Genomic DNA, 27070 nt, shown 5'->3' with positions numbered 1-27070 from the left:
AATACATATACATTACAACATGATAATATTACCTATTCATAGAAACCAACCTCAGTTAGCTTAGACGGTAGTGCGTCTGCCTTGTAAGCGCTAAACAGATAAGGTTTGTTCTCGGAATGGCTAGCTTTCTCCTATCCTTATTCCGGCCTCCTGAAAAATGCCACGATGGGACGACGATATGTCACTATTATCCATCGCTCACCATATAGCTCTTGGCTTCCTTGATGAAATCCACGGACCTCCAGGCGTAAGGTGACTCCACACTTGATAGACAGCTGCTATCTTCCCACAACTTCTCAAACAAACTATTGAACCCCATGAGTAGTGCACAGAGTACGTACCAGGTCCTAGGTTGCCGGTTTCACAGAGTACGTACCAGGTCCTAGATTGCTGGTTTCACAGAGTTGAAGATACTGGAAGTAAGACTCGGAACACAGGCGATAGTATCCCAATACTCTAGCATGGGCACGTTTCCATATGTCCACTATAGTGTGCAGCTGGATGTGTGTGAAGTTAGCACAAGCACTGAGTTGAACCTCCAACCCATCTCCTGTAGTCACGTTGCCTGCAATATAACAGTTTCATACTTTGTTACCTACTCAATCTAAACAGCTAACTTCACCGACATGCTGGCTGTCATGCACATGTCATCCAGGAACCACACGCCGTCACGCGATGTCATGTCTAACAGACAATCCGCAGCACCTGACATTAGGAATATAACAATATACATATTACTTACTTAATAAGTTAATACTTATCTATGAGTTGCAAATTTACAGTATCAGAATCATGTTGACTTCCAATTTTCAACTATTTTCTTACAAACATCTCCTCTGGAATAGTTGGACCTAGGAATTGGTAAATTATGAACGCATAAATTTTCAGGATTGAAGGTTCAGAAAAGAGAACAGAGATTTTCCCTCCTTCCAATTCCAATTTTAATGTTTCTCATGGTTGAAACTAGTGCTGATGTTGATTTACACTACTCTCCAATATGTACTTGGATACATAATTGAAATGAATAGTACACATTATTTTGTTCACACTCACTTTTAGCGGCACATTCCAAGAGTAGGAACTTCTTATTGAGTGCACACAGAGCGGTTACTATGGCGCTCTCTACTGCCAAGGGTGCACGCACACTGAACTCTCGTAACCTGAAATACAATATTATGATTATGATCGCTCCAAGGGAAATATTTCACAACACTTTCGTGTGAACCAGAAAATGATGAGATTGATAATGAGAAGAAACTCATTACCCGACATGCTGGCTGTCATGCACATGTCATCCAGGAACCACACGCCGTCACGCGATGTCATGTCTAACAGACAATCTGCAGCACCTGACATTAGGAATATAACAATATAAAGAGTACGTACCAGGTCCAAGGTTGCCGGTTTCGCAGAGTACGTACCAGGTCCTAGGTTGCCGGTTTCATAGAGTACGTACCAGGTCCAAGGTTGCCGGTTTCGCAGAGTACGTACCAGGTCCTAGGTTGCCGGTTTCATAGAGTACGTACCAGGTCCAAGGTTGCCGGTTTCATAGAGTACGTACCAGGTCCTAGGTTGCCGGTTTCACAGAGTACGTACCAGGTCCTAGGTTGCCGGTTTCATAGAGTACGTACCAGGTCCTAGGTTGCACCTATTTACTTGCAAATTTACAGTATCAGAATCATGTTGACTTCCAATTTTCAACTATTTTCTTACAAACTTCTCCTCTGGAGTAGTTGGACCTAGGAATTGGTAAATTATGAACGTATAAATTTTCAAGATTGAAAGTTCAGAAAAGAGAACTCCTTCCAGTTCCAATTTTAATGTTTCATGGTTGAAACTAGTGCTGATGTTGATTTACACTACTCTCCAATAGGTACTTGGAATACTTGCAAACTTCTCCTCTGGAGTAGTTGGACCTAGGAATTGGTAAATTATGAACGTATAAATTTTCAAGATTGAAAGTTCAGAAAAGAGAACCCCTTCCAGTTCCAATTTTAATGTTTCTCATGGTTGAAACTAGTGCTGATGTTGATTTACACTAGTCTCCAATAGGTACTTGGAATACTTTGATACATAATTGAAATGAATAGTACACATTATTTTGTCCACACTCACTTTTAGCGGCACATTCCAAGAGTAGGAACTTCTTATTGAGTGCACACAGAGCGGTTACTATGGCGCTCTCTACTGCCAAGGGTGCACGCACACTGAACTCTCGTAATCTGAAATACAATATTATGATGTTATCATGATTATGATCGCTCCAAGGGAAATATTTCACAACACTTTCGTGTGAACCAGAAAATGATGAGATTAATAAATTATAAGAAACTCATTAGAGACGTGTAGGTATAATATGCTTACCCTTGTTCCGAGTCACGTAGATATATTTCTTCACTTGGTATCATAGGTTCACTACCAGCTCTCTCTCGTTCTTTATCTCGTTGGGTTTCTAACACGCGATGCAGGTTCCGTGAGAATGTAACACATTGGTGACATAGCATAGAGTCTGGTAGGGGAGGTGAGTAGAGGGAAGAGAATTCCGACTTGATTTCTGCGTACCTGAGAACAGTTGAAACGTCTAAAATGAAGTAAATCGCCTTAATTAAGAAGTTAAGTCAACAGCATGCTATCTGTAGACTGTACACACAGAGATGACCAATTTTCAGACAAATATACAAAATGTTGTCATTCAAAACCTGTCCAAAATGTATGTTTGAAATACTCAGAGCATGATCTAAAATCTAAATAGACTTGTTTCGATTCCTCACATCCGATATTATTGACCTGGTTCACTTACTTGTCCAGAGAAGTGACTAAACTCTGGCACCATCGCTTGTAGCTTGTACTTCTGTGTACATTGATATAGGAGGCAGGATACAAGGCACATATGGTACTGTACTTGCTAAGAATATCCACACAGCTCATGCGCAGTCTGTGATGCGCAATATATACCTGGAATATGATTAATTAGTGAGATGTATATAATAATGACAAAGTAGATAGAGTTGCCCCAAGTAGCATAAAGATCCGCCTTCTACCCCGGTCAGACCCAGGGCCCGGACGAGGTTTGGTGTCAGACGGAATGGTACTTTCTCCGGGACACGCAGTGTCTTGCCTTTCTCAAAGCATACATTATAATCAATATGAACCACTTCCCCTGTATGTAGATCCACTAGTACGTTATCCAAGTGTCTATCTCCCAGGCCTATGATATAACCTATGATGGAGTTGAGTGCGAGGGAGCTTGTATACAAGCGTGTGCTCTTCCACCAGGCACCAGCATCCTTGCTATGACACCACAGCTCTGTAGCTAAGAGATGATCAGGCGTGGCTTGCATGAGTTCCTGTAGTACTTGACGTAAAATATCCAGGGGCCATAGCTTGCGGGACTCGGGGGAAATGTTTCGTTCTCTCAGCAGAGGTGTCAGTTTACCATAGAATAGTTCACTCGGGCGTGGGACAGGGGCTTTGGCAGGGACCTGCCTCTGCTGCCAACGCTTGTATAGAGAGAAGAGAGGGGTGACGTGTTCTACCCAGGAGATGAGACCGCCCCTGGGTCCTAGTGGTATCACAGGATAATGTCTGGCTCTGTATACACTAGGCGTTAACATGGTGTTGGCAATCTGAAGGAATTGCATGATACGCTCGTCAAGATGAAGATCTTCCAAACCTGCAAACCAGAATAATAAACAGACAGAATAAGTATCAATACAATGATGTCAATGGCATGGCAAATAGTTGAAATGTATGTCTCTTACCTTTGAACAGATAGGTGTAAGTTTTTCCATCGTTGCATGATACGCTCGTCAAGATGAAGATCTTCCAAACCTGCAAACCAGAATAATAAACAGACAGAATAAGTATCAATACAATGATGTTAATGGCGTGGCAAATAGTTGAAATGTATGTCTCTTACCTTTGAACAGATAGGTGTAAGTTTTTCCATCAGATCCGAGGAACACGAGTTTCTTAGGTTTGGTCTTGGTGGGTAGAATGACGACTTGTTCTTTGACCTTGGCTATAGTGACCAGGGCTGGAACGCCAGGCATAGCGACCTGTGTATCTCTCCAGCCAGCCAGGACAGGAGACAGTTCCGACATTTTCAACGCGTAGGAACATCGCTTGCCGGCGCGGGCTGCTAGTTTCCCCTGGAGAGATTTGAGGAGAGTGTAAGCTTCTTGATGATGTATAACGCCAGGGGATTTCAGTTTACTCAGGAGAGCTTCAATATCCGCGGAATAAGTTTCTTGAAACCAAATCTCACGCGGGGTTTCAGCCGGGCCTGCAATTCAGAGAACATTCATTCATTCATTAACGTGAGAGCTGGTTTTTATTTAATTTTTGCTATTATGTAACAGGAGAGCTTCAATATCCGCGGAATAAGTTTCTTGAAACCAAATCTCACGCGGGGTTTCAGCCGGGCCTGCAATTCAGAGAACATTCGTTCATTAACGTGAGAGCTGGTTTTTATTTAATTCTTGCTATTATGTACCTGGAATAAAAACTAATATTTCTATTTAAATTGTTTACAAATGTGTGGAATTTTGACCATTAGGCCATTTTTCTACAAAAATAAGCCATTCTGTTTTTCTTATTCCACGCCCCAAATGTAATGATAATGAGAGTTCCTAGACTTGCAATCAACAGACCGCGGGTTCTCACCTGAGCTGGCTGCATAAAGTTGTTCTAATGAGAAGAGTATGGGTTTGAGTAGAATACGATATTTCTCATCTACAATGTATTGTTTTTCTTCTTCACTTAGCATTAGGTTTATCTCTAGTTTATTTGTTTCTGACTCCACCTGAAACAAGAACAATCAGTGAAATAAATATTGAGCAGAAAATGGATGACCTAGAAGTACAATATGAAAATAGCCAGAATTCATACGGGAGACTTCATTTTGTTTAAATTTAAGGCCAGTGTTTTGAGGCTATCTAAACGAAAATCTGATATTTCTCATCTACAATGTATTGTTTTTCTTCTTCACTTAGCATTAGGTTTATCTCTAGTTTATTTGTTTCTGACTCCACCTGAAACGAGAACAATCAGTGAAATAAATATTGAGCAGAAAATGGATGACCTAGAAGTACAATATGAAAATAGCAAGAATTCATACGGGAGACTTCATTTTGTTTAAATTTAAAGCCAGTGTTTTGAGGCTATCTAAACGAAAATCTACACAGTCGTCATTTAACATGGCTAGAGCTAGAGACCATCACCCCGGTGTATAGCAGATACAAAAAGACATCTTTATTCTGCTATCGCCATTCGGCGAAAGCTAAAGCCGCTACAACAATAACAACAAAAACAACATGATTAACCTTAAACCAAATTTAAATGGTGAGGGAGTCTTGTGCAACACCTCGCATCGTTTCCTTCCACCATAGAATCTGAGTGAGTAAACTAGAGCTGAGTTCTACTTCCCCGTGGTGTTGTGTATGGAAGCCTAGCGCCGTGTTATTAAGTAAGCACTGTGCCATGTAGTAGCATAGGAAGGAATCATCGAGTAATTCACAAGGAATATTCCTCATGCTCTCCTTTACATAGGAGAATGCAATGCTTCTACATTGTTCTACAAGTTGAGTACAGCACGCTGGTATACTCTTAGCGCCTGATCTCTGTATTAAATACTTGATGAGACTATGCTTCACATGTGCTAGCTTATAATAATAAGGAACTGTCTGCATATCATCATGTGTACATTGCCACTCTTCTAGTTGTCTTGCACTCTGATATTCCTCTTTCTCAATGAGTTTCATCATATCAATGTCTTGTTCACTCCAGTGACTGTACTTCCTACTGGACAGAGACTCTACTGATAGCCATGTGCCAAGGTTCTCCCAATCCTCTACACCTAGATAACATTCTACAAGTTGTTCTGATAGTAGTCTCCTGGTTATCTCTGGGTATTGTCCCCCCTCCTGTGTCAGGACCTGATGTAACTCCTCTCCCCCTGCCTCCCACCTACCCCCGGCCTGGGACTCCAAACACTTGAGATAGGCCGGGGTCACACTAGTAACATGACGACACCATACAGCTAGGCCATGTATACCATCAGCATCCCGCAGTCTGAGTAACGCTAAGCTAAGATACAACACGGCTAACTCAAAGTCCAGTGTGTTGGTATGTCCGCCTGCCACCAGGTCGCGCAGTAATGTCATGCCGTGTCGCGCAGCACTAGATGCCAGACCGGCATGCAAGGACACACACATGAGTGTGTTACGGAGTCTATGTAGCCATTCCGTACAGGTACTCTTGTTAGTGGTAAAGAAACATCTTACACTCTTACTAGGAGGAGTCAGGGCAGTGGCAGTACCATCACTTGCATTAGTTATACACTTATCTAGCTGCTCCATGAAGTCCAATACGAGACGGATACGACGCAGACAATAAGGTTGAGATGAGACAGACATGATATCACGAGCGAGAAGTTTAATACTAGAATCAAATGTGGTTAATGTATCGGGGGGTTTACCTGGAACATACAAAAAGCACATTGTATAGCTATAGATATAGGAAGACTTGCAGCTCGTAGGATTGTTTGAACTTCATCTTTATCTAACTCAGTTTCTATAAAAATATGTCTGCTCTATATTATCACAACTTACCTAGAGCAGTGAGCATGAGTGAGACTAAGTAGAGCATGATGTAGCACAGGACTTGTAGACACTTCTATGTTATCAGGCTGTAAATGAACCACAAGTAGTTCTAACACTGAAGGCTGCAGCACCCACATACCTATCAGAGAATTACTTGCATTACCTGAAGATATGTCTGCTGGTATTTTAACTATAATAGTTCATTGGTTATGAATCCAACTACTTATAAAGCTGTATGGCACACATGGTCGACAACCATCAATCGACTTCCATCGACCAAGATCGATGTCGATCGACAGCCATCAACACAGCTTAAAATAAAAAATGAACCACAAGTAGTTCTAACACTGAAGGCTGCAGCACCCACATACCTATCAGAGAATTACTTGCATTACCTGAAGAGAGAGAGACAGAGAGAGAAAAATATCATTATTTAAGAACAGTGTCCGAGAAAGAGAGAGTCAAATTTTACAAACAATAAAATTTCAAGCCTCAACTAGGATTGATTTTTCATGTGTAAACTAAGGTCTTCATATCACTGAATGACCAGTAGGTACTAGTAATACTGAGTGAGGTAGTAGTAATACTTACCCAGGGTGGAGATACATTTGAATAGGAAGAGTGAGATGACTAGAGCACTGGATGGCGTGTATTGCATTGATGTCATCGGATTGGGGGATACAAACTCCGCTATGGAAGGCACCAGGACGCGATATGCCATTTCTAAATCACCCAGCACGAGTCTAAATACATAATACACAAATGATTAATATCATACCACTCTCTATCTGTCATCTATGTATAGCTTTGTACTTTACATCTACAGCTATGAATCCAACTACTTATAAAGCTGTATGGCACACATGGTCGACAACCGTCAATCGACTTCCATCGACCAAGATCGATGTCGATCGACGGCCATCAACACAGCTTAAAATAAAAAACAATTTGGAAAATGATTCTTACCCAAGGGTGTGCGCAATCGGTTGGTTACACAGAACTGCGCACTTGAGAATGTGGCCCAGAATAGGAGTGAATTATCCACCGCGTCTAAGCCAAGGGTGTGCGCAATCGGTTGGTTACACAGAACTGCGCACTTGAGAATGTTGCCCAGAATAGGAGTGAATTATCCACCGCGTCTAAATGCACAGGACTTGACGACATGGTACACAAATAATATAAACTTCGCAGCCACGCCATGTCCAACCCTTCCTCTTCCTCCAGTAATAAATAACGCATGTATGAACGAAAACAAAACCCACTCATCTCTCCCTGGGAATATTTGGACATGAACGCTACCTCGTTACTATGGAAACGAGAGAGTCGTGTGCTATTACCCTTGCTGTACACATCACCCAGCTTCCTATAGACGAGAGACAGGGGGAGCAACTGAAGCACACTACCTGAAATTTAATATCAAGAGATCAATTAGAAACTCACTCGTACATCTATATAAATAAAATTGTAGATTTGTCTGTACATTGCTTAGAATCGTGAAATTTTTAGTTACTAGTGGTTGACCCATCCTTTGTACAGGACCACCACACACACGCACACCCACAAACCCATCACACACACACATGTCGGTAAATAATTCAAAGTCGCATAAAAAAAAAAATAATAATAAAAAAAAGTTCCCTAGGTGGTCACTCATCTAGCTAACAACCACGCTCAACGTTGCTTATCTTCAGTGATATGTATGTAAGGAGTAGATACACAATACTCTGCTGGAGGAAAAAGATTCTCCCCGTCCTCGTCGTTGAGTCGTCGAGTTTCTACTCCCTGTGTATTTCTTATGGGACATCTCTTTCATGCCCGTCCTCGTCGTTGAGTCGTCGAGTTTCTACTCCCTGTGTATTTCTTATGGGACATCTCTTTCATGTTAAAATGCGCAAAATAGGTAGGTCCAAAAATCGAATAAAATTGCGAATATCCCCGGAACGGTTCATCAGAAAACAGTAAACAGAAGGTTTTATGATAGGAAATATGATTGTAAGTTTGATGAAAAAATAAAAAATATAGGTCATCGCGACAAATTTCAGCTTCCAGGCCAAAATGTGAACCAAAATCGGCCAAAAATTTCGAATTTCTTGAATAACTTGCGAACGGCTGGCTTTAGGAAATTTTAACCTAGCCTATAACCACCGCCATAAAAATATGAACCTGTGTACAAAATTTCAAGTTTCTACGACTTACTAATCTTTTTTGGGTGTGGGATGGAGTTTTGTTTATTTCTTTGGACACTTGATTTATTTTGGGAGGAACGACTTGGCGATCTACAGCTTCTCAGTCAGAGTAGCACTTACATAATTATTCAAAACCTTACATTACAACTCGGTTCATATACCTAAACTTCCTATAGGATTGTTACCTGTAAACTTCCTATAGGATTGTTACCTGTAAACTTCCTATAGGATTGTTACCTGTAAACTTCCTATAGGATTGTTGTATACTTCCTATAGGATTGTTACCTCTAAACTTCCTATAGGATTGTTACCTGTAAACTTCCTGTAGGATTGTTACCTCTAAACTTCCTGTAGGATTGTTGTATACTTCCTATAGGATTGTTATCTGTAAACTTCCTATAGGATTGTTACCTGTAAACTTCCTGTAGGATTGTTACCTCTAAACTTCCTATAGGATTGTTGTATACTTCCTACAGGATTGTTATCTGTAAACTTCCTATAGGATTGTTACCTGTAAACTTCCTATAGGATTGTTACCTCTAAACTTCCTATAGGATTGTTACCTGTAAACTTCCTATAGGATTGTTACCTCAAACTGAACCACGTGAATGTTTTTTGCTTGGAGTCATTGAGAATAGCAATCATGATCTTGATATTACTGAGCAATCACATGGTTATTAGTTAACCAGGAAACAGTTTGCAAAAAGGTCTGTTTATTATTCTATGAATTTCAATGATTCAATGCCATAATGTAGGTACTTAAAAGGAAAAGATTCAGTCTTAACTTGGCAATAATGAATGTTGAATTTCTGTAGGTTGCTTTATCCTACAGAATGAAATTTACCACCTGTAGCAGTACACAAAATAGTCACTGTGGTCAGGAGTTTGCCAACTAGCTATATCACAATAATTGAAAGCACCAACAGATCACTGAAGTTAAGCAACATTGTGCATGATTGATGTCTGGATGGAACACTGGCTTCTGGCTATTTAAGGGTAATACCTATGTACTCAGATCACTGAAGTTAAGCAACATTGTGCATGATTGATGTCTGGATGGAACACTGGCTTCTGGCTATTTAAGGGTAATACCTATGTACACTCAGTCTCATGGGGATCATTGAGGTGCTTTATTTGTAAACCAGAAAACAAATACCTCCAGCGTTTTGCCTCCAGTATAAAGTATTTAAAAGTGGAAGAAAAAAAAAATTTATGAACATTGGAGAAAATCCACAATCACAAATGATGTTGTTGTTGTTGTTTTAGCGGCTTTAGCTTTCGCCGAATGGCAATAGCAGAATAAAGATATCCTAAATCTTCTTCATAGTTGATAGGTTTGGTGGTACTCAGTATCTTGTACACGGTGGCTCTGTCTGTGAGATCACCCGGTATATTCGAGTCTATGATAGCTCGATCTCCATTGGTTAATAGATGAGTGTTGGGTTTACGTACTATCTCCCACCCTGTAACACACATATAACGGATTCAGTTGAATAAAACCATAGTGGTTACTAAATCTTCTTCATAGTTGATAGGTTTGGTGGTACTCAGTATCTTGTACACGGTGGCTCTGTCTGTGAGATCACCCGGTATATTCGAATCTATGATAGCTCGATCTCCATTGGTTAATAGATGAGTGTTGGGTTTACGTACTATCTCCCACCCTGTAACACACATACAACGGATTCAGTTGAATAAAACCATAGTGGTTGGGTGGAAGGAAAACCTGTTACTTTATAAAGCGAAAGAAAAACTATATTTGTAATGATTATGCAAATTAGTGAACTAACGAGTTTAACGAGATACTTTCATCTTTAATAGTTTGACCAATAATATTCATAAAATTTGGCAAAGGAAATTTTCTCTCTCTCTCTCTCTCTCTCTCTCTCTCTCACTAACGAGTTTAACGAGATACTTTCATCTTTAATAGTTTGACTAATAGTATTCATAAAATTTGGCAAAGGAAATTTTCTCTCTCTCTTTTTTTCAATCGAGCTTTTGGACACTATTTTGATGAAATTTATTTCCTGGACATATGTTGTTACAAGCTAGTGCTAGTACAGTAATCATCTCTTTTTTTCAATCGAGCTTTTGGACACTATTTTGATGAAATTTATTTCCTGGACATATGTTGTTACAAGCTAGTGCTAGTACAGTACAAGCATTCTCTGAGGTAACATGAGATTATAGATCATTATAGACGTTGATTATACTTCCAAGTCATAAGTCACAATTATAACACAACACCCTCGGAAATACATTGAACAAATCAAGTAAGATCTAAGTTTTTAACTCAAGGGTTTGCGTTATCTTTTCCGCAAATCACTCTTAAACAATAGATCAAGCATTCTCTGAGGTAACATGAGATTATAGATCATTATAGACGTTGATTATACTTCCAAGTCATAAGTCACAATTATAACACAAAAACACCCTCGGAAATACATTGAACAAATCAAGTAAGATCTAAGTTTTTAACTCAAGGGTTTGCGTTATCTTTTCCGCACCCCTCAGCTTTTTCACACTTTGAAAAGGTTGCAAACCTCTTGAGTAAACTCTGCTTTATACCTAGTAAAGTGAAGTGTTGATCAACCCGTTCAACAACAAAGTAGACCAAACTCAAGATGCCTGTTTCATTTGCTGACAAATTACCTGACCAGGTGCTCAAACTAGCATCACTCTGGTTTTCATCCCAAGATTCCCAAGTGTAGAGGATAAACAAGCATCACATTGATGGTCCAATACTTCATTGGTGCAAGTATACTTGGGTATACGTTTTTCCTTTAAAAATCAAACAGGGGGGAGATCTAGCTTGGGGTGTCCATGCAAACGTGATAAAATCAATGACTTACCTATATCCTCTAGGATAGGGTGTACGACAATCTATACTCCGTGTTGGTTGATCTCTTTACTCTGTTCTGACTACCTGCCTCGGTAGCGTAGTGGTCAAGACGCTCGCCTGGTAAACAGGAGGGCGTGGGTTCGATCCCAGCTGAGGCATGGAATTTTATCCTCATTTATTTGAGATTTTGACCACATAATAATGGAGCTCTAAGGGTTAGGTGGTAGAAAACGCCCTTCCACTCAAGAGTCTATTATTATTATTATTATTATGCTGAACATTATATCCTCTGTTTATACCTACAGGACATGGTGGATATTCTTGTCGGCTGGTGTTTTGACCTATCACAACCCAAAGGTCTCACACGGCTTGTACATGGAACACTCTCGTCATTTGATTCCTGTTGGAGTTCTAACCTGGACTTTGCTCTCACCCTCATCTCTCAACTCCTGGAGGACACTGCGTCTAGCTGTCAGGAATATTTGAGTGACATCGGACGTACCCAAGCATGTGACAAAGCTCTGGCATGTCTCAAAACATTGACACTCCTGTTCAACTGTATTAGACCTAGCATGAATGAGACTAGCAAGGAGTTCCTACATGATGTACTCAACAAAATGGCATCTATTGGTAAGACAAGAACTAAAACGAGTAGAGCCAAGAAGGATGGAGTTACATATAAATCATTAATAGATTTATGTATATGTATTAATAGATTTATGTATAAAAAGTGAAGTGTTGATCAACCCGTTCAACAACAAAGTAGACCAAACTCAAGATGCCTGTTTCATTTGCTGACAAATTACCTGACCAGGTGCTCAAACTAGCATCACTCTGGTTTTCATCCCAAGATTCCCAAGTGTAGAGGATAAACAAGCATCACATTGATGGTCCAATACTTCATTGGTGCAAGTATACTTGGGTATACGTTTTTCCTTTAAAAATCAAACAGGGGGGAGATCTAGCTTGGGGTGTCCATGCAAACGTGATAAAATCAATGACTTACCTATATCCTCTAGGATAGGGTGTACGACAATCTATACTCCGTGTTGGTTGATCTCTTTACTCTGTTCTGACTGCTCCTAACTTAAGGTGGTTTGATTCTAGAAATCTGGATTCCAGGGATATTGTCGGATGCAGGGAGTAGTATATTCGTGCTATAAGCTATTCAAATAGCTTTTGTTGGGACCAAATACCAATCGACTAGATAAGAAGTACTTTTGAAAAACTTTCTGGAGAACAAGAAACGAAACGAGACCATTTGCTCAAAAAGTCAGAAATCAGAAAATGGAAAAATCAAGATGGCTGACGCATCCTTGTGAAGGAGGTTCAATTCGGCGAAACTCACCTGAAAAAGTGCAGCATCAGAAAATGGAAAAATCAAGATGGCTGACGCATCCTTGTGAAGGAGGTTCAATTCGGCGAAACTCACCTGAAAAAGTGCAGCCATTTATCTGCCATATTACGCCGGCATCAACATGGCGCTGTTGCCGGCCTCCTGAAAGGCTGTAGGTCATCTTCGGCTGATATCGGAAATATTCGTGTGGCTTTGTTCGAGCAGATTTTCTCTAAATATTCGTGGAAGATCGGTCATTTCCGTACAGTCCGTGCTCGAACATATCGTTCAAATACCTCTGTGGAGTGCACAGAGGACAGAAAATCGCGGGCTTTGAAATCTTTTGTTTTTGTTTTTCACGAGTGGTACCCATTCATTCACTTGTTTTTATGGCGGTGGTTATAGGCTAGGTTAAAATTTCCTAAAGCCAGCCGTTCGGGAGTTATTCAAGAAATTCGAAATTTTTGGCCGATTTTGGTTCACATTTTGGCCTGAAATTTGTCGCGATGACCTATATTTTTTATTTTTTCATCAAACTTACAATCATATTTCCTATCATAAAACCTTCGGTATGACCTAGGTACGTATGAATAAATAGGCTTTAAAAATGAATAAATAGACTTTAAAAAACTAGAGAAATAATATTATGAAATCCCCTTAAAAAATACCACTTCGTGGCATAAAAAAAAGGCCCCGCCAAGTCGTTCCTCCCAAAATAAATCAAGTGTCCAAAGAAATAAACAAAACTCCATCCCACACCCAAAAAAAAAAAGATTAGAAATCAATTTTGTACCCCGCCTTTTATTCACTTCATAATTTGTGTGCTCCTTCTTCACACCTTCATGACGAAAGTGATGTGGCTAGCGCATTCAGTATATCCTAATATAAAGAGATATGATTCCTCAATTAATTCAATTCAATTACACTTTGGTTTGATATTGGTTCAGTGTTTATCTACCAGTACGTAGGTATACGTACCTAGGTTCCTTCTTTCGCAGAGTACGTACCAGGTCCTAGGTTGCCGGTTTCACAGAGTTGAAGATACTGGAAGTAAGACTCGGAACACAGGCGATAGTATCCCAATACTCTAGCATGGGCACGTTTCCATATGTCCACTATAGTGTGCAGTTGGACGTGTGTGAAGTTAGCACAAGCGCTGAGTTGAACCTCCAACCCATCTCCTGTAGTCACGTTGCCTGCAATATACTTTGTTACTCAATGTAAATCTAAATGAAGTGTAAGTGAAGAATATAAGTAATTTCATTTCTTTGTAAAAGTTAGGGTAAAAGAACACTCAAATAAGCATCATCCAATAGGATAAGGAAAGTCGTGTGATGTTCACACCAGATTTTTTTATGCCACGAAGTGGTATTTTTTAGGGGGATTTCATAATATTATTTCTCTAGTTTTTTAAAGTCTATTTATTCATTTTTAAAGCCTATTTATTCATACGTACCTAGGTCATACGAAGGTGTACAGGACTTGTATAGAGAACACAGATAGTTCTCTATAAAATCTTCTATCAAGTCTAAACGCCTGATACTCCGTACTATCTCCGCACTAGATAGCATTCTCTTTATTCATACGTACCTAGGTCATACGAAGGTGTACAGGACTTGTATAGAGAACACAGATAGTTCTCTATAAGATCTTCTATCAAGTCTAAACGCCTGATACTCCGTACTATCTCCACACTAGATAGCATCGTATTCAAGCAGAGAACAATCTGTTCATTGCTGTTGTGATGGTGTATCAGAGTGTCAAGTAGATTCAGGAACACGGTGGTTTCTATGAGAGTATGCATGTAAGGTTGACACTGAGTGAGGAGTTCTAGGAGCCAACGCATGACCAACTTTTCATTCTCAGCAGCAACTTTCTTCTGAAATGAGAGTGATAAAATTCCATGCCTCAGCTGGGATCGAACCCACGCCCTCCTGTTTACCAGGCGAGCGTCTTGACCACTACGCTACCGAGGCAGGTTTGTATCCCTAGAACCCCAACAAATAAAATCACATGTTTTCACTGCTGATAAGAAAAACGTAGTTCTTTGGTACAAATTTGAGATTGATCAAATAACCAGGGCTGGGAGTTGTGTGGTTTTCTATGATTCTATAAGTGACATGCTTTACTTTTTTTAGAACAAAGTCGGACGATTATAATAATACCTAACATATTAATTAAATATTGGATATGTAAGTACCACTTGTGAATTGTACTTACATGAAAGTAGTGAGGCATGATGGTATCATCAATAGCAGCTATGTACTCAATGAGTTGAATACATTTGGTTACAATATCTACATTCTCAGTATGTTCTCCAATCTGTAATGCCATCACAGCCAATTCATTCAGAGTGGGGGCAACACGGCCCCCTGAGCTAACAGAACTGATGCACTTGAAGTGTGATGTTAGCTTGTACTCAACCTGTAAACAATTTACAATGTTAAACAATAGATATGTTTAAAAGGGAAATAGGGACTATGCTTATTTGTATGTTTGTTCAAATTGTTACAGTAGAAAAACCTATAAATATAAATATGTACTGCTGTGGTACAACATACTATGATGGAAAAAAGAGAGAATACCCGAATATACCCCTCAAAATGGTCAAAAGATTCGAGAGAAACTATAGTTAAATACTTATTGCACCTATGTAAATGATGGGATGGCATTCTGGGGTAATAGGTTTACTTTGATCTCCTTGAGAAAACTAGCAAACAACTAAGAATAATAAAAACAAACAACCTGTATGAATCCAATGATTGCATCCAGCAGATAAACCATGATCTCATTTTTCTCTGGAAAATTGTTCAGAAGCCATTTGTAGAATCTGAAATAGTTGACAAATCAATTATATACCTGCATTGAAAGATTATTAATGGTCTTTTTTCAGTCAACTTCAATAATTTACTTTGTTTTTTTTTTAGTTTGAGCACCTGGTCAGGTAATTTGTCAGCAAATGAAACAGGCATCTTGAGTTTGGTCTACTTTGTTGTTGAACGGGTTGATCAATACTTCACTTTACTAGGTATAAAGCAGAGTTTACTCAAGAGGTTTGCAACCTTTTCAAAGTGTGAAAAAGCTGAGGGGTGATCGATTCTATTTCAATATCAAGGGATATAAAGAAAAATACAATGTAGGAGCTAATCTCAAAATTACCTTTTCAACATTTACCATATTTATATTATGCAAATGTCGAGGGTTTGAATCAACACCCAGCTTATATTAATGTGGAAAAGATTCTATGAACCCTAACCCAATAAGAAGTTATTTACATTTTAAAGGCCTAATGTTGGATTTTGGGCTCTTTGATCTTTCTTTCACACACCTAGTGAGTACCATTCCTGCTCCGTCCTCACACTCAATCAATCTCAACTTCTTCCTCGAACCTCTCACTCTCATTGAAATCGCCCGTACCACCGATACCTGAACCTTCACTTTTAACCATCCCAACACCCATGAATACGACTTTTCACTTAATCTTGTTGCAGTATGTTTCACAAAATTGCCATACTCCACTCCTAACGCACCATCACATGATATTACAAGTGGGGTAAATGATGCTCGCAGGTCTTCAGCGGCTTTATCATATTTTCCATGTTTCTCTCGTGAGTGAGTTTGAGCACTACTTGTCCAGGGGCGGGTTCCATAAGAGGAGACGTCAGCATTAACAATGCAAACATCAAAGAACGCTCTCCTCGCTGTTTGCTTGAGGTCTCCGATTAGTGCAGGACTGTTTCATAATTCATTACTTTCTTGATATTAGTATTCGTCTTTATGTAACCCAATAAGAAGTTATTTACATTTTAAAGGCCTAATGTTGGATTTTGGGCTCTTTGATCTTTCTTTCACACACCTAGTGACATTATATTAGTTAGGTACTGAGAGGACTGTTTGAATTGTAATGGTAGTTGCAATATTTAATTAAATGCCAATGATGGTGATTTTAATTTTAATTAATTAATTAAATTAATTTACTCTTTATTACTTTTTACTTTCCTTTTATATTTTTCTTTTCTTTGTTTTTTTTTTTTTTTTTTTTTTTTTTTTTCAATAGGTACCTAGTTAAACCCTACAGAATATTTAAGTTTGTAAATAAAAATTTACCCAATGATTTCTGTGTCCAAATTATAAATCAGCTGTGATACAGATTGTGTTGCATACTCCTTGATAAGATGAGAACAATCCATGTAGAAAATGTCACACAAAGGTTCAAGGATGATATCATAGGATCGTTTCAAGTAGCGTGCATTACCAGGTTCACACAATGCTTTCTGAGAGTAAAGAAAGAATAACAAAATCAGTACAAAACAGATATCTACAATGTAAATAAATATCTAATAACAAAACTTAAATAAGCAAATACATCTTGCAAGTGTTAACTTGTACCTAACTAATAGAGGATAACCTTAACATTATAAGCTGCCTTGATATTCCAGGGAAATGAACAATAAGCTGGCTTAGTTTTTATTTATTTATTTTTGAACTTACATTGAGTTGATTACAATAGCTTTCCATCATTATAGGATCATTGTCAGACTTGAGAATCTTTTTCAGTAAAGACTTGAAATCATCTACAGGTGCAGCACTAGTACCACCTGAAATACAAAATTAGAATGAACCTTAGAGCCCATAAGAATAAACCTTTGTAAATTTGTATATGCTTAACCCAACTTTGAGGGCTGTTTGCCACTACACCTAAGCCTTAGTGTGGGCATTTTGTGTGTAATTGAATAAACATTACAGTATAGAAAGGGAAAAAAGGTCACCATCAGTTTTACAATCAATTTTTACTCTAGGTATTTTCTAAACCAAATTAACATTACAGTATAGAAAGGGAAAAAAGGTCACCATCAGTTTTACAATCAATTTTTACTCTAGGTATTTTCTAAACCAAATTTTTTTTTTTTCTACTGTATTTGATTGTTGTTTGTGTTTGTTTAGTTTTAGTGTATTTTTTTCTATTGTCATTTTTGTATAAAGGGTTAGTCCCGTGTTTGTGTTTGTTTAGTTTTAGTGTATTTTTTTCTATTGTCATTTTTGTATAAAGGGTTAGTCCCGTAAATAAATAAATAAATAAATAAATAATATCAGTGGTTACCATGACAATATCACTTGTTTAATTATTTCTTTGTAGGTATAGAGATTGCTAGTCAATACTTATTGGTGTTGATTTCATATTAATGTTGTATTGCAGTATTGTCTTGTTACCAACTCAGTAACATAGGGGTAGTGGTAGACCCTTCTGTATCAAAAACTTTATTGTAAGTCCTGTGCTATCTTAACACTTCTTATTATCTATTTGTGACTAAAGAAATTTCACTAGAAAGTACTTGAAGAACAGGGACATATTTAATTCTTTATTAGCATTTGATTTATAATCTATTTGTGACTAAAGAAATTTCACTAGAAAGTACTTGAAGAACAGGGACATATTTAATTCTTTATTAGCATTTGATTTATATTGTTGTGAATGCTCTGCTTGAATATTTCAGATCAAACAACAATGGCTGAAGATATTGATGTTGAAGCCATGTTGGAAGCACCATACAATAAAGGGGTGAGTCATTCAAGTAGATAACAATATTGACCATAGAGTTAGGCTTCACATATTGTTATGTAATATGGTTTATATAATGGACAGAGTGATTGTTTCAAACACCATGTTATTGTACATTAAAAAAAAAATGCTTGAATCAGGTTTAGTTTTCAGCAAATTACTGACTTGCTTTTTTTTTATCTGAGTACATATTTTTACATCATACTTATATTTATATAAAAAAAAAAATCCATTATAAGCAATGGTCATGGAACACTCACTCTGTACATTTTAAAACAATTGAATAGCATACACCTTGATTAATTCCTAGTTTTTTTTATGTTATTTGAACATGAGTTAAAAATTGCACTGACACACAGTTCTTTAAGTTTGTTGTGATGTTGAAGTTGCACACAAGGCAAGCTGGTGAGGGGTCTACATTTAAAATTGTATTTCCAAATAATAATTTTATATAATATGTACCTAATTGTTTGAACATTTTGTTTTGTTTGATATAGGTACAATTAATTGACTATTCACTGTTTAAAATTGAATTTTCAATCTAATTTTTTTCATGTTTTATAAAATGACTAGGTTAGGTACATTTTGTTCTTTGTTATTTCCCATTGTTGTTAAGGATAACTATTTTGGGTATTATTCTCTGACAAGATGTCTTGTCTTTTGTATTATTATAGATAGTAAATTTATTGTCATGGTACTTTCTCGTGAAACCTGTATCATGCATCAGTACAAGAGCTTGTAACTCATCTTCAGTGCACCCTGGAAAACAAAGAGGTATATCTAATATTATAATCTAAAAGTCATTTATACAGTGAATGATTTCTCTCAGAGGGATATATTCATCTTGACATTGATTCACAACTCTTTGCAGAAATGCCCACTCACATTGTAGAGATTTAGAAACATAGGTGGTTTTACTAATAGAGTGATCCTAACAATATCAAGACTTGGTTTTTATTTCCTGTTATTATCTACCTACATGTATACAAGTATTTTCTCATCAGTTAAATTAATTCTCACAAAAAAGGTACCTGGAAATAATCTTGTGACATTGCACTATAAAAATTCATAACCCTAGCAGTTCAGATTTTCCCCTCCTAAGTCAATAATTAACGCTGTATATTCCCACAAAACAATGGGATCTATGTAGAGGTATTTGTATGAATAAATTCTCACTCGGTGCAGGTGCACACACAAAAAGTACTGTTTGTGTGATGTCAAAGTTGCTTCATGCAATAGGCATCTTGTAATGTGGACTCATTCCTCAGGAAAGAAACTCATGAGTCTTTTATTATTGTTTTGGATTACTCTCATTAGTGGACTCATTCCTCAGGAAAGAAACTCATGAGTCTTTTATTATTGTTTTGGATTACTCTCATTAGATATGATTTCCTTGTAAATAGGTACTTATAGGCTTATAGCACATAAGAAGGTATTGATTAGAAAAGGATCTAAAGATTCTAAAGGTACAAGTTATGGAAAAATAGGATTATCATGTAAACAACAACTTACCAAAATGACTATTCTTTGTTTACGTTATTACTTACCTACTTGTTAGCTTCCTGTAGAGATTTAAGTTTTGTTGTTACTAGCCAGGTAAAGTAGGTTTAGAAGCAAATTATTTATTGAATATACTTGGTTGTTAAAGTCACAACTTGAGGAAATTGTAGCCAGGTAAAGTAGGTTTAGAAGCAAATTATTTATTGAATATACTTGGTTGTTAAAGTCACAACTTGAGGAAATTGTAAAAAAAAAAAAGTTATGAATCTTGTGATCCATTATTGAAATGTCACATTTGTTTTTTCACCCTAGGCACATTGGACAGCGTGAGATTCAAAATGAAGACTGCCACACTCATACCCATCTCTCTCGTTTAATCAATTAACACGAGAAAGTTTATGCTTAAAACAAGTAGCTATTTTATGTAAAATTTAGGTTGTAATTTGCTTCAAATTGGTTGTTTATTTTTAACTGTGTAAGTAGCATTTTCCTTTACCTTTTCAAACCGATATATCCTAGATTTTATTACAAACACATTTCAAACAAGGCTGTTGGAGTCTGACTTGAGAAAATTAGTTGCTTCTGAAATTGGAATTTGCTTTTAACTTGTTTTTATCAAGCAAGTGAAGAACATTAGGATGGATAGTAACTGGGTTCAAAAGCTAAAAAAAAAAGGCTTTTAACTTGTTTTTATCAAGCAAGTGAAGAACATTAGGATGGATAGTAACTGGGTTCAAAAGCTAAAAAAAAAAGAAAAAAAAAAATATATGTCATGAAAAGGAGTGTTTGTTTCATTACAAATGACATGACAGCAAAGGGGTTGGACTAATACTCATAGAAAAGTTAGACCTCCTTATTTTCTACACTGTTTTCTTCTGGTATTGATATTGGGTCTATATTTGCAGAGCTATGAAACTAGTGACATAAAATAAATAAAGGTGTCGATCTAATCAGTCAGAGAGAGACAATAGCCTGGAGAGGTGAGTAAATCTAGGTGCTGATCAATTCCAAGTCTATAGCCCAGGATGTCACTCAAGCTGCCAACACCTCTACCTCTAATAACTTCTTTACTTTACTTTATTCCATCTTAACGCCACTGGTATGCTAAAACGTATCAACAAAAAGAATAATTCGGTACATTATTGAATTTTCATGAAATGGTATTTTCCCTGATGGACGTTGTAGCATACCAGTCCTCCAAACCCATCTTCTAAACCTAAACCTAGACCAACAACTTGATGATTGTTATCCAGACCTATCAGGGATTATACGTGACCTGGAAAAGTCATGGAATCTCAAATTGGCCAAAAAATCATGGAAAATCGTGAAAATTTAAATAAAACCTGGAAAAGTCATGAAATTTGCCACCCGGTCAAAAATTAAAAATGTTCATATTAAAATATCAAGTTTTTTTCCGAAAAACGGCCTGCGGCGCATTCCCCCTCATATTCCTTGCCGTTCTGCATATTGCATATTTTATTTAAATGAAGGGGTAATCTTACTGATTTTTAAGTACCTCCGCCCCCTGATTTTCTGGAATAGTTATGGAATTTCATTCCCGGGAAAGCGTATAAACCCTGTCTATGTAACTGCAGATTAACTTTCCTTGTCCTCAAAATCAATGTACTTGTGGTTTAGAACATGGGCTAGGGATGAATTTATTTTATTTTGTGTACCAAGTTACAAATTACCACCCGATGTACTTTTGCTTCGAATTATCTCAATATCAAGGGACACAATCAAAAATGCTTCAAATTATCTCAATGTCAAGGGACACAATCAAAATCTTATAATCAAATAAGCAGTTATTGTTGTAGCTACATCGCTCCATGTGTTTTCCAGCATGATTGCTGGACGAGTATAAAACCTATTGATTTATTGCAAATTGTTTTAATTTAAAATGAAAGTAACTTTTGATTATGTCCCAGTGTCCTAAACTACCTACGAAGGCATAAAATTGGGTGCTAATTTTTCGGCGAAACGGGGAGGGGGGGGGAAACGAAAAAAGAAACAGATGTACACCTATCTTTTTATTGTATTGTGACTTACGTGTATATGAGAGGCGAACATATGTTGTGGAATGTTTAAATTTTAAATTAATTTCCAATCATTGAGGTTCAATTGTAGCAGTCATGTAGGAGGGGGGGGGAAACGAAAAAAGAAACAGATGTACACCTATCTTTTTATTGTATTGTGACTTACGTGTATATGAGAGGCGAACATATTTTGTGGAATGTTTAAATTCCGATATATCGATATCGATATATTTGAAGGGCCGATATATCGATATATCGATTTATCGATATATTTGCAACTCATTTACATCCCTAACACGAGGGAAAACATGAGCAATTCATGAATGTCCAAATATGTCAGGATCTGAAGTTTCAATTCTGGATATAGCGAGTCCAAAGTCATCACCATCTTGTTAACATTTGATTTCCAAGCAGATTGTTTTTTACCTACATTCTAAAGGTACTTTAACATTTCTAGCTTCCATGACAGGCAATAAGCTAGGAAACCTGGAAAAAAAATTGTTTTGATCTAATCTAATAGTGAAGTTGATTATTAGTACATAATTAATATTTACTCTACTGATATGGGCAGTAGGTACCTATCTAGGTATCTAGTACATTAAACAGGATGAGTGGTCTAAAGAAAGTCCATTAATCCACCACTATACTGATGTAGGATTAGACCACCCTTACAGTCATGTTTGTCTTATGAAACTCGATAAATTTCAAAAGTCAGTAATACATATGTACCCGAAATTATTCCCTAAGAAAAACGTACTTTCATGAACACCGTCATAAGACCATCAGCATTATATGCTGCAGAATCCTTGCTGTTGACGAAAAAATGTGCTCTTAGGAAGCTTGAAATAAAGGGTAGGATTAGACTACCCTTTTAAAATTCACAAAAGTACCCGAGTAATTACATCAATATCTGGGAGTTTGATAATGTTTAAATTTTAAATTAATTTCCAATCATTGAGGTTCAATTGTAGCAGTCATGTTTGTCTTATGAAACTCGATAAATTTCAAAAGTCGGTAATATGTACCCGAAATTATTCCCTAAGAAAAACGTACTTTCATAAAAGCTCTGCATATTATGTGCAACAAGTTTTTCTTATGGAACAACATTCAAGGTTGATGGAAATTGATGAAACAATCAAGAATGTCAACAATGCACTGAAAATCCAAAAGTGGCACAAAGTTAAATGTATGTAGATTGTAAGATTCATAGATTTACACAGTACCTATGATGAGATTTGACTAATTTGAATTTGTTATTTCCCTTATCCAAGGATGACAAGAATAATTCCAAGGAAAATGGAGCTGCGTCGTCCAAGGAAAATCAAGAATGTCAACAATGCACTGAAAATCCAAAAGTGGCACAAAGTTAAATGTATGTAGATTGTAAGATTCATAGATTTACACAGTATGATGAGATTTGACTAATTTGAATTTGTTATTTCCCTTATCCAAGGATGACAAGAATAATTCCAAGGAAAATGGAGCTGCGTCGTCCAAGGAAAACAAATCTTCGTCCAGGTAAGCTATAGCTCATTTCACTTATTACGAGTTGTCTATTTGTCAAGAACAGCTTATCCAAGGAAAACAAATCTTCGTCCAGGTAAGCTATAGCTCATTTCACTTATTACGAGTTGTCTATTTGTCAAGAACAGCTTAACTAATTTAAATGTAGCTACTTTTTTTCTAAAGCCCGAAATGTAATTAAAAAAGTAAAAAGCTCTTTAAGACCCATAACACACTATGTTCTTTAAAAAAAATCAATAGGTATTTAATTATTTCAGATACTTATGTTTCTATTGAATGTGCTTTGTACCGTATCGTCACGACTGGTTTGACTTTTTCTTCGGAACGATCAATAAAAGTTGTATTTTCGACCTTTTAAAGAAACTGTTTCGTCGTTTTGACTTGCTGTATTCCTCCTTATAAGTACTTACCAAAAAGGAAAATAGTGTTCCTTCATTCTGGTTTTTCATGGGTTTTTCTCTTATCAGAAGTATCAGAACTGTCTGTGGTCTCTAGGATGACTTTGGATTAACATTTTTCTTCTGGTAGATTAGGTTTTAGGATCATACGTTTTAAACACATACTTACTCTGGAGAGATCAAGTACCAAATTTCAAAGTGTTAAATGAATTACTGCAATTCCTGTACGCTCTTCACTACACAGTACACTTTCGCTTTGATTAGACTTGATTTTCCCAAAGGAATCTTCTGATTTTGCTGTGAAAACTGTCCGATTCGGGATTATTTTTCGTCTGGCATTTTTAAAAATTTCGCGGGCGGAAATCACGAGATGAATATCACGCGACTTTCCATTACCCTATACTTGCGATCGGGTTGTCACAAATGGCGCGAATTTTCAAAATTTCAAAATTTTCGGTTTCGGTTGTACGTTGTAGATAAAGAAAAGAAGGAAGAAGGTGGTTTCGGTATTCGGGTATTCGGTACCTATTAAAATTTTTCATAAAAAGGCCAAAGGTAAGCTCGAAGAAAGACAGGATAGAAGAAAGCCAGCCGTTCCGAGAACGAACCTTATCTGTTTAGGATAGAATCCGCCCCGGGCGGGAATATAAATCACGACCTAACGCTTATTTTGTACTCGAAAAAGAAGAAGAAGAACCACCGCTTTTGCAAAACTTCAAGGCACATTCTTTTACACCCATGCCTAACCAAAAACGCCGTTCCGAGAACGAACCTTATCTGTTTAGGATAGAATCCGCCCCGGGCGGGAATATAACTCACGACCTAACGCTTATTTTGTACTCAAAAAAAAAAAAAAGAAGAAGAACCACCGCTTTTGCAGAACTTCAAGGCACATTCTTTTACACCCATGCCTATCCAAAAACGGAAATGTCTGGTTGGAAAATTTCCGCCCTGACCAGGATTCGAACCAAGCACCTCTGGGTTGAGAGTCAGTGCTCTTGACCACTCGGCCATACAGTTGGGCTATTTGTACTAATTCTATTCTATTCTACAGGTGAAGCGATTCACTTCTCGTCAGACGAGCGTTCTCACATCCAAGGTTATCAGGCACAGGGTATTCATATCTTGGGGTTCATACCGGCCTCCCTACTGAAACCGCATCATCAGGCGGGCCATAGTGCCTTCTTGGTACCGGCCACGCCTGAGGGGCATCAACCAGCGGGCCTTCTCCTCCAGAAGTGTGCGGCGCTCGGCCGCGTGCCCCTGTGCAGTGTTGTGTACGCCAAGATGGGTGAGTTGTCTTTTTACTATTATTATCTTTTTTTTTTTTAGGTTCATCGCTTCTAACTGCTGGAAGGTGGGAGCCAAAGTGCCTGGAAATGGATATAGAGGCTAGAAATGCTCGAATATACCTGTGCTTTGAAGAGGTTTGATAGAGGAAACTGTGACAACTAAGGTCTCATGTCAGCTAATGAGCTCCCATGGTATAGTGATCATTGCGTTCGATTCCCGGCGGGGTCAAGAAATTTGTATCATGCAAATGATTGGTTTCGTGACTGGCCGTTGCGGGACAGACTCAGCCTAGACGAAACTCCGAGTCGGGATATAAAAACCTACTCGTAAGTATCCATTTCTATATATAACTTAAGTAAAAAGTATTCCGAAATTTTACTTGGGAATTGAGTTTTTAATGTAAAATTGTAAATGTTTACTCTATTTCTACATTCTTCGGAACGATCAATAAAAGTTGTATTTTCGACCTTTTAAAGAAACTGTTTCGTCGTTTTGACTTCCGAAATTTTACTTGGGAATCGAGTTTTCAATATAAATGTTTACTCTATTTCTATATTTGTTTCAGACGACACAGATCAAGATCCCGTTCACGCAGTGGTTCCCGTGCTAAGCGCAGTCGGTCACGTGACAAGAATAGACGCCATAGGAGTCGGGATAGACACAGGGGGGAGAGAGACAGATCTCGCAGTCGAGAAAGAAGAGAGAAAAGGAGAAAGAGATCCCTCACACCCATAGCTTTGCCTAGTAGACGAGAGAGAGATAGAAGACGATCTCCTCCTGCTTATGGGTAAGAGACAGAACCAATTTAAATACCCATAGCTTTGCCTAGTAGACGAGAGAGAGATAGAAGACGATCTCCTCCTGCTTATGGGTAAGAGACAGAACCAATTTAAATACAAAAAAACACTTAAGAAAATGGCTCTTTTTTTAGGACCTCTTCTGGGCCTCAGTAAAACGAAAATTTAGGTATAGTCCTTTCTTTCCTTTAAGATTGAAATATAGGTATCTATTTGATGTCAACAACATTAGCTTTCATCTTGGTTCAGAAGGATATTTTGAAATGTTGGAAGTTGGATTTGTCAAGTAATATAAAGAATTTCAACAGTAAATGCCATCATGTCTTAAAACATAAAACCAGCATCGTCAACTGACCCGATTTTTTTTAGTTAAAATTTGATGAGAGTTTTATACTATCACTCATTGTTGTGATGTTTTCTGTCTGTTTGTTTGTTATTTGCAGAGGCTCTGGGTTCAAGAAAATCATATCTTCACCTTATGGCGCGTAAGTTCACTGTTTGTTTATTATCTCAATAATTGTGAAATATGAACCATATTACTTGAGTTGAAAAGACCTACCTACTAGTCAATTCATAATTGAAATCTTTCTCCCCAAAGACACTGTGGACATCGGAAATAAAATAGAAGTAAAAATCGAACAAAAAGGGAGTTCATAAACTAACCGCTATCTAGTTCAATACATAAACGTATTATTTTCATTTATCTTTCTAGAAATACATTTGGACCAGCCAAAACATTTCCACCACCCCGAGATATGTAAGTAAATCTAAATATGTAAATATCAACTTTTATTAAGTGATGGTAAATTTAATTTGAATAGCCCATTTTTAAAGGTCCTTTTTTGTCATAATCAACTTTTATTAAGTGATGGTAAATTTAATTTGAATAGCCCATTTTTAAAGGTCCTTTTTTGTCATTATCACTTATTAGTGTTATTCCACTCGAGTTACAACTCGAGTTGGAAAATAATCGAGTAGAAAATAATCGAGTTGAAA

At 37.4% G+C, this 27070-nt stretch overlaps 2 protein-coding genes and 1 long non-coding RNA gene across 5 annotated transcripts in view; 1 reads left to right on the top strand and 2 right to left on the bottom strand.

Annotated features, from left to right (window-relative positions):
- LOC103512093 (serine/threonine-protein kinase SMG1-like) overlaps positions 1-17751 on the bottom strand; it is a 35781-nt gene extending 18030 nt beyond the window's left edge. Inside the window, exons 1-21 of the mRNA XM_026825663.1 lie at positions 17458-17751; positions 17074-17240; positions 15712-15796; positions 15091-15390; positions 14557-14845; positions 13974-14162; positions 12064-12186; positions 10336-10452; positions 10135-10251; positions 7865-8005; positions 7569-7691; positions 5340-6478; positions 4666-4804; positions 3920-4285; positions 3042-3673; positions 2801-2955; positions 2365-2562; positions 2116-2222; positions 1226-1349; positions 1054-1160; positions 377-565 (exon numbers count right to left, since the gene is read on the bottom strand). Coding sequence (XP_026681464.1) covers positions 377-565; positions 1054-1160; positions 1226-1349; positions 2116-2222; positions 2365-2562; positions 2801-2955; positions 3042-3673; positions 3920-4285; positions 4666-4804; positions 5340-6478; positions 7569-7691; positions 7865-8005; positions 10135-10251; positions 10336-10452; positions 12064-12186; positions 13974-14162; positions 14557-14845; positions 15091-15390; positions 15712-15796; positions 17074-17240; positions 17458-17487 — 4837 coding nt within the window. The 5' untranslated portion in view covers positions 17488-17751. The remainder of the gene's footprint in view (positions 1-376; positions 566-1053; positions 1161-1225; positions 1350-2115; positions 2223-2364; positions 2563-2800; positions 2956-3041; positions 3674-3919; positions 4286-4665; positions 4805-5339; positions 6479-7568; positions 7692-7864; positions 8006-10134; positions 10252-10335; positions 10453-12063; positions 12187-13973; positions 14163-14556; positions 14846-15090; positions 15391-15711; positions 15797-17073; positions 17241-17457) is intronic.
- Positions 7748-14537, bottom strand: LOC113468610. The gene is made up of 2 exons (XR_003392299.1): positions 14423-14537; positions 7748-8005 (listed from the first exon to the last, which is right to left on the bottom strand). It is a non-coding gene; the product is annotated as an uncharacterized LOC113468610 (long non-coding RNA).
- A 685-nt stretch (positions 17752-18436) lies between the features above and the next one.
- Positions 18437-27070, top strand: part of LOC103512082 (RNA-binding protein 39) — an 18731-nt gene continuing 10097 nt past the window's right edge. For 2 of the 3 annotated variants that reach the window (XM_017445258.2, XM_026825667.1), the window contains exons 1-5: positions 18437-18526; positions 23516-23580; positions 25843-26064; positions 26518-26559; positions 26787-26831. In XM_017445258.2, the coding sequence (XP_017300747.2) occupies positions 18440-18526; positions 23516-23580; positions 25843-26064; positions 26518-26559; positions 26787-26831 (461 nt within the window). In that variant the 5' untranslated portion in view covers positions 18437-18439. Of the gene's footprint in view, positions 18527-23515; positions 23581-25842; positions 26065-26094; positions 26149-26517; positions 26560-26786; positions 26832-27070 lie in introns of those variants that run through there. The other variant, XM_026825668.1, reaches the window with a different exon arrangement.

The sequence above is a fragment of the Diaphorina citri genome, unplaced genomic scaffold (genome assembly GCF_000475195.1).
Source record: "Diaphorina citri unplaced genomic scaffold, Diaci psyllid genome assembly version 1.1 scaffold789, whole genome shotgun sequence".
NCBI lineage: Eukaryota > Metazoa > Arthropoda > Insecta > Hemiptera > Psyllidae > Diaphorina > Diaphorina citri.
Note: the sequence above shows the minus strand (reverse complement) of the source record. Positions and strands in the feature narration are given on the sequence as shown.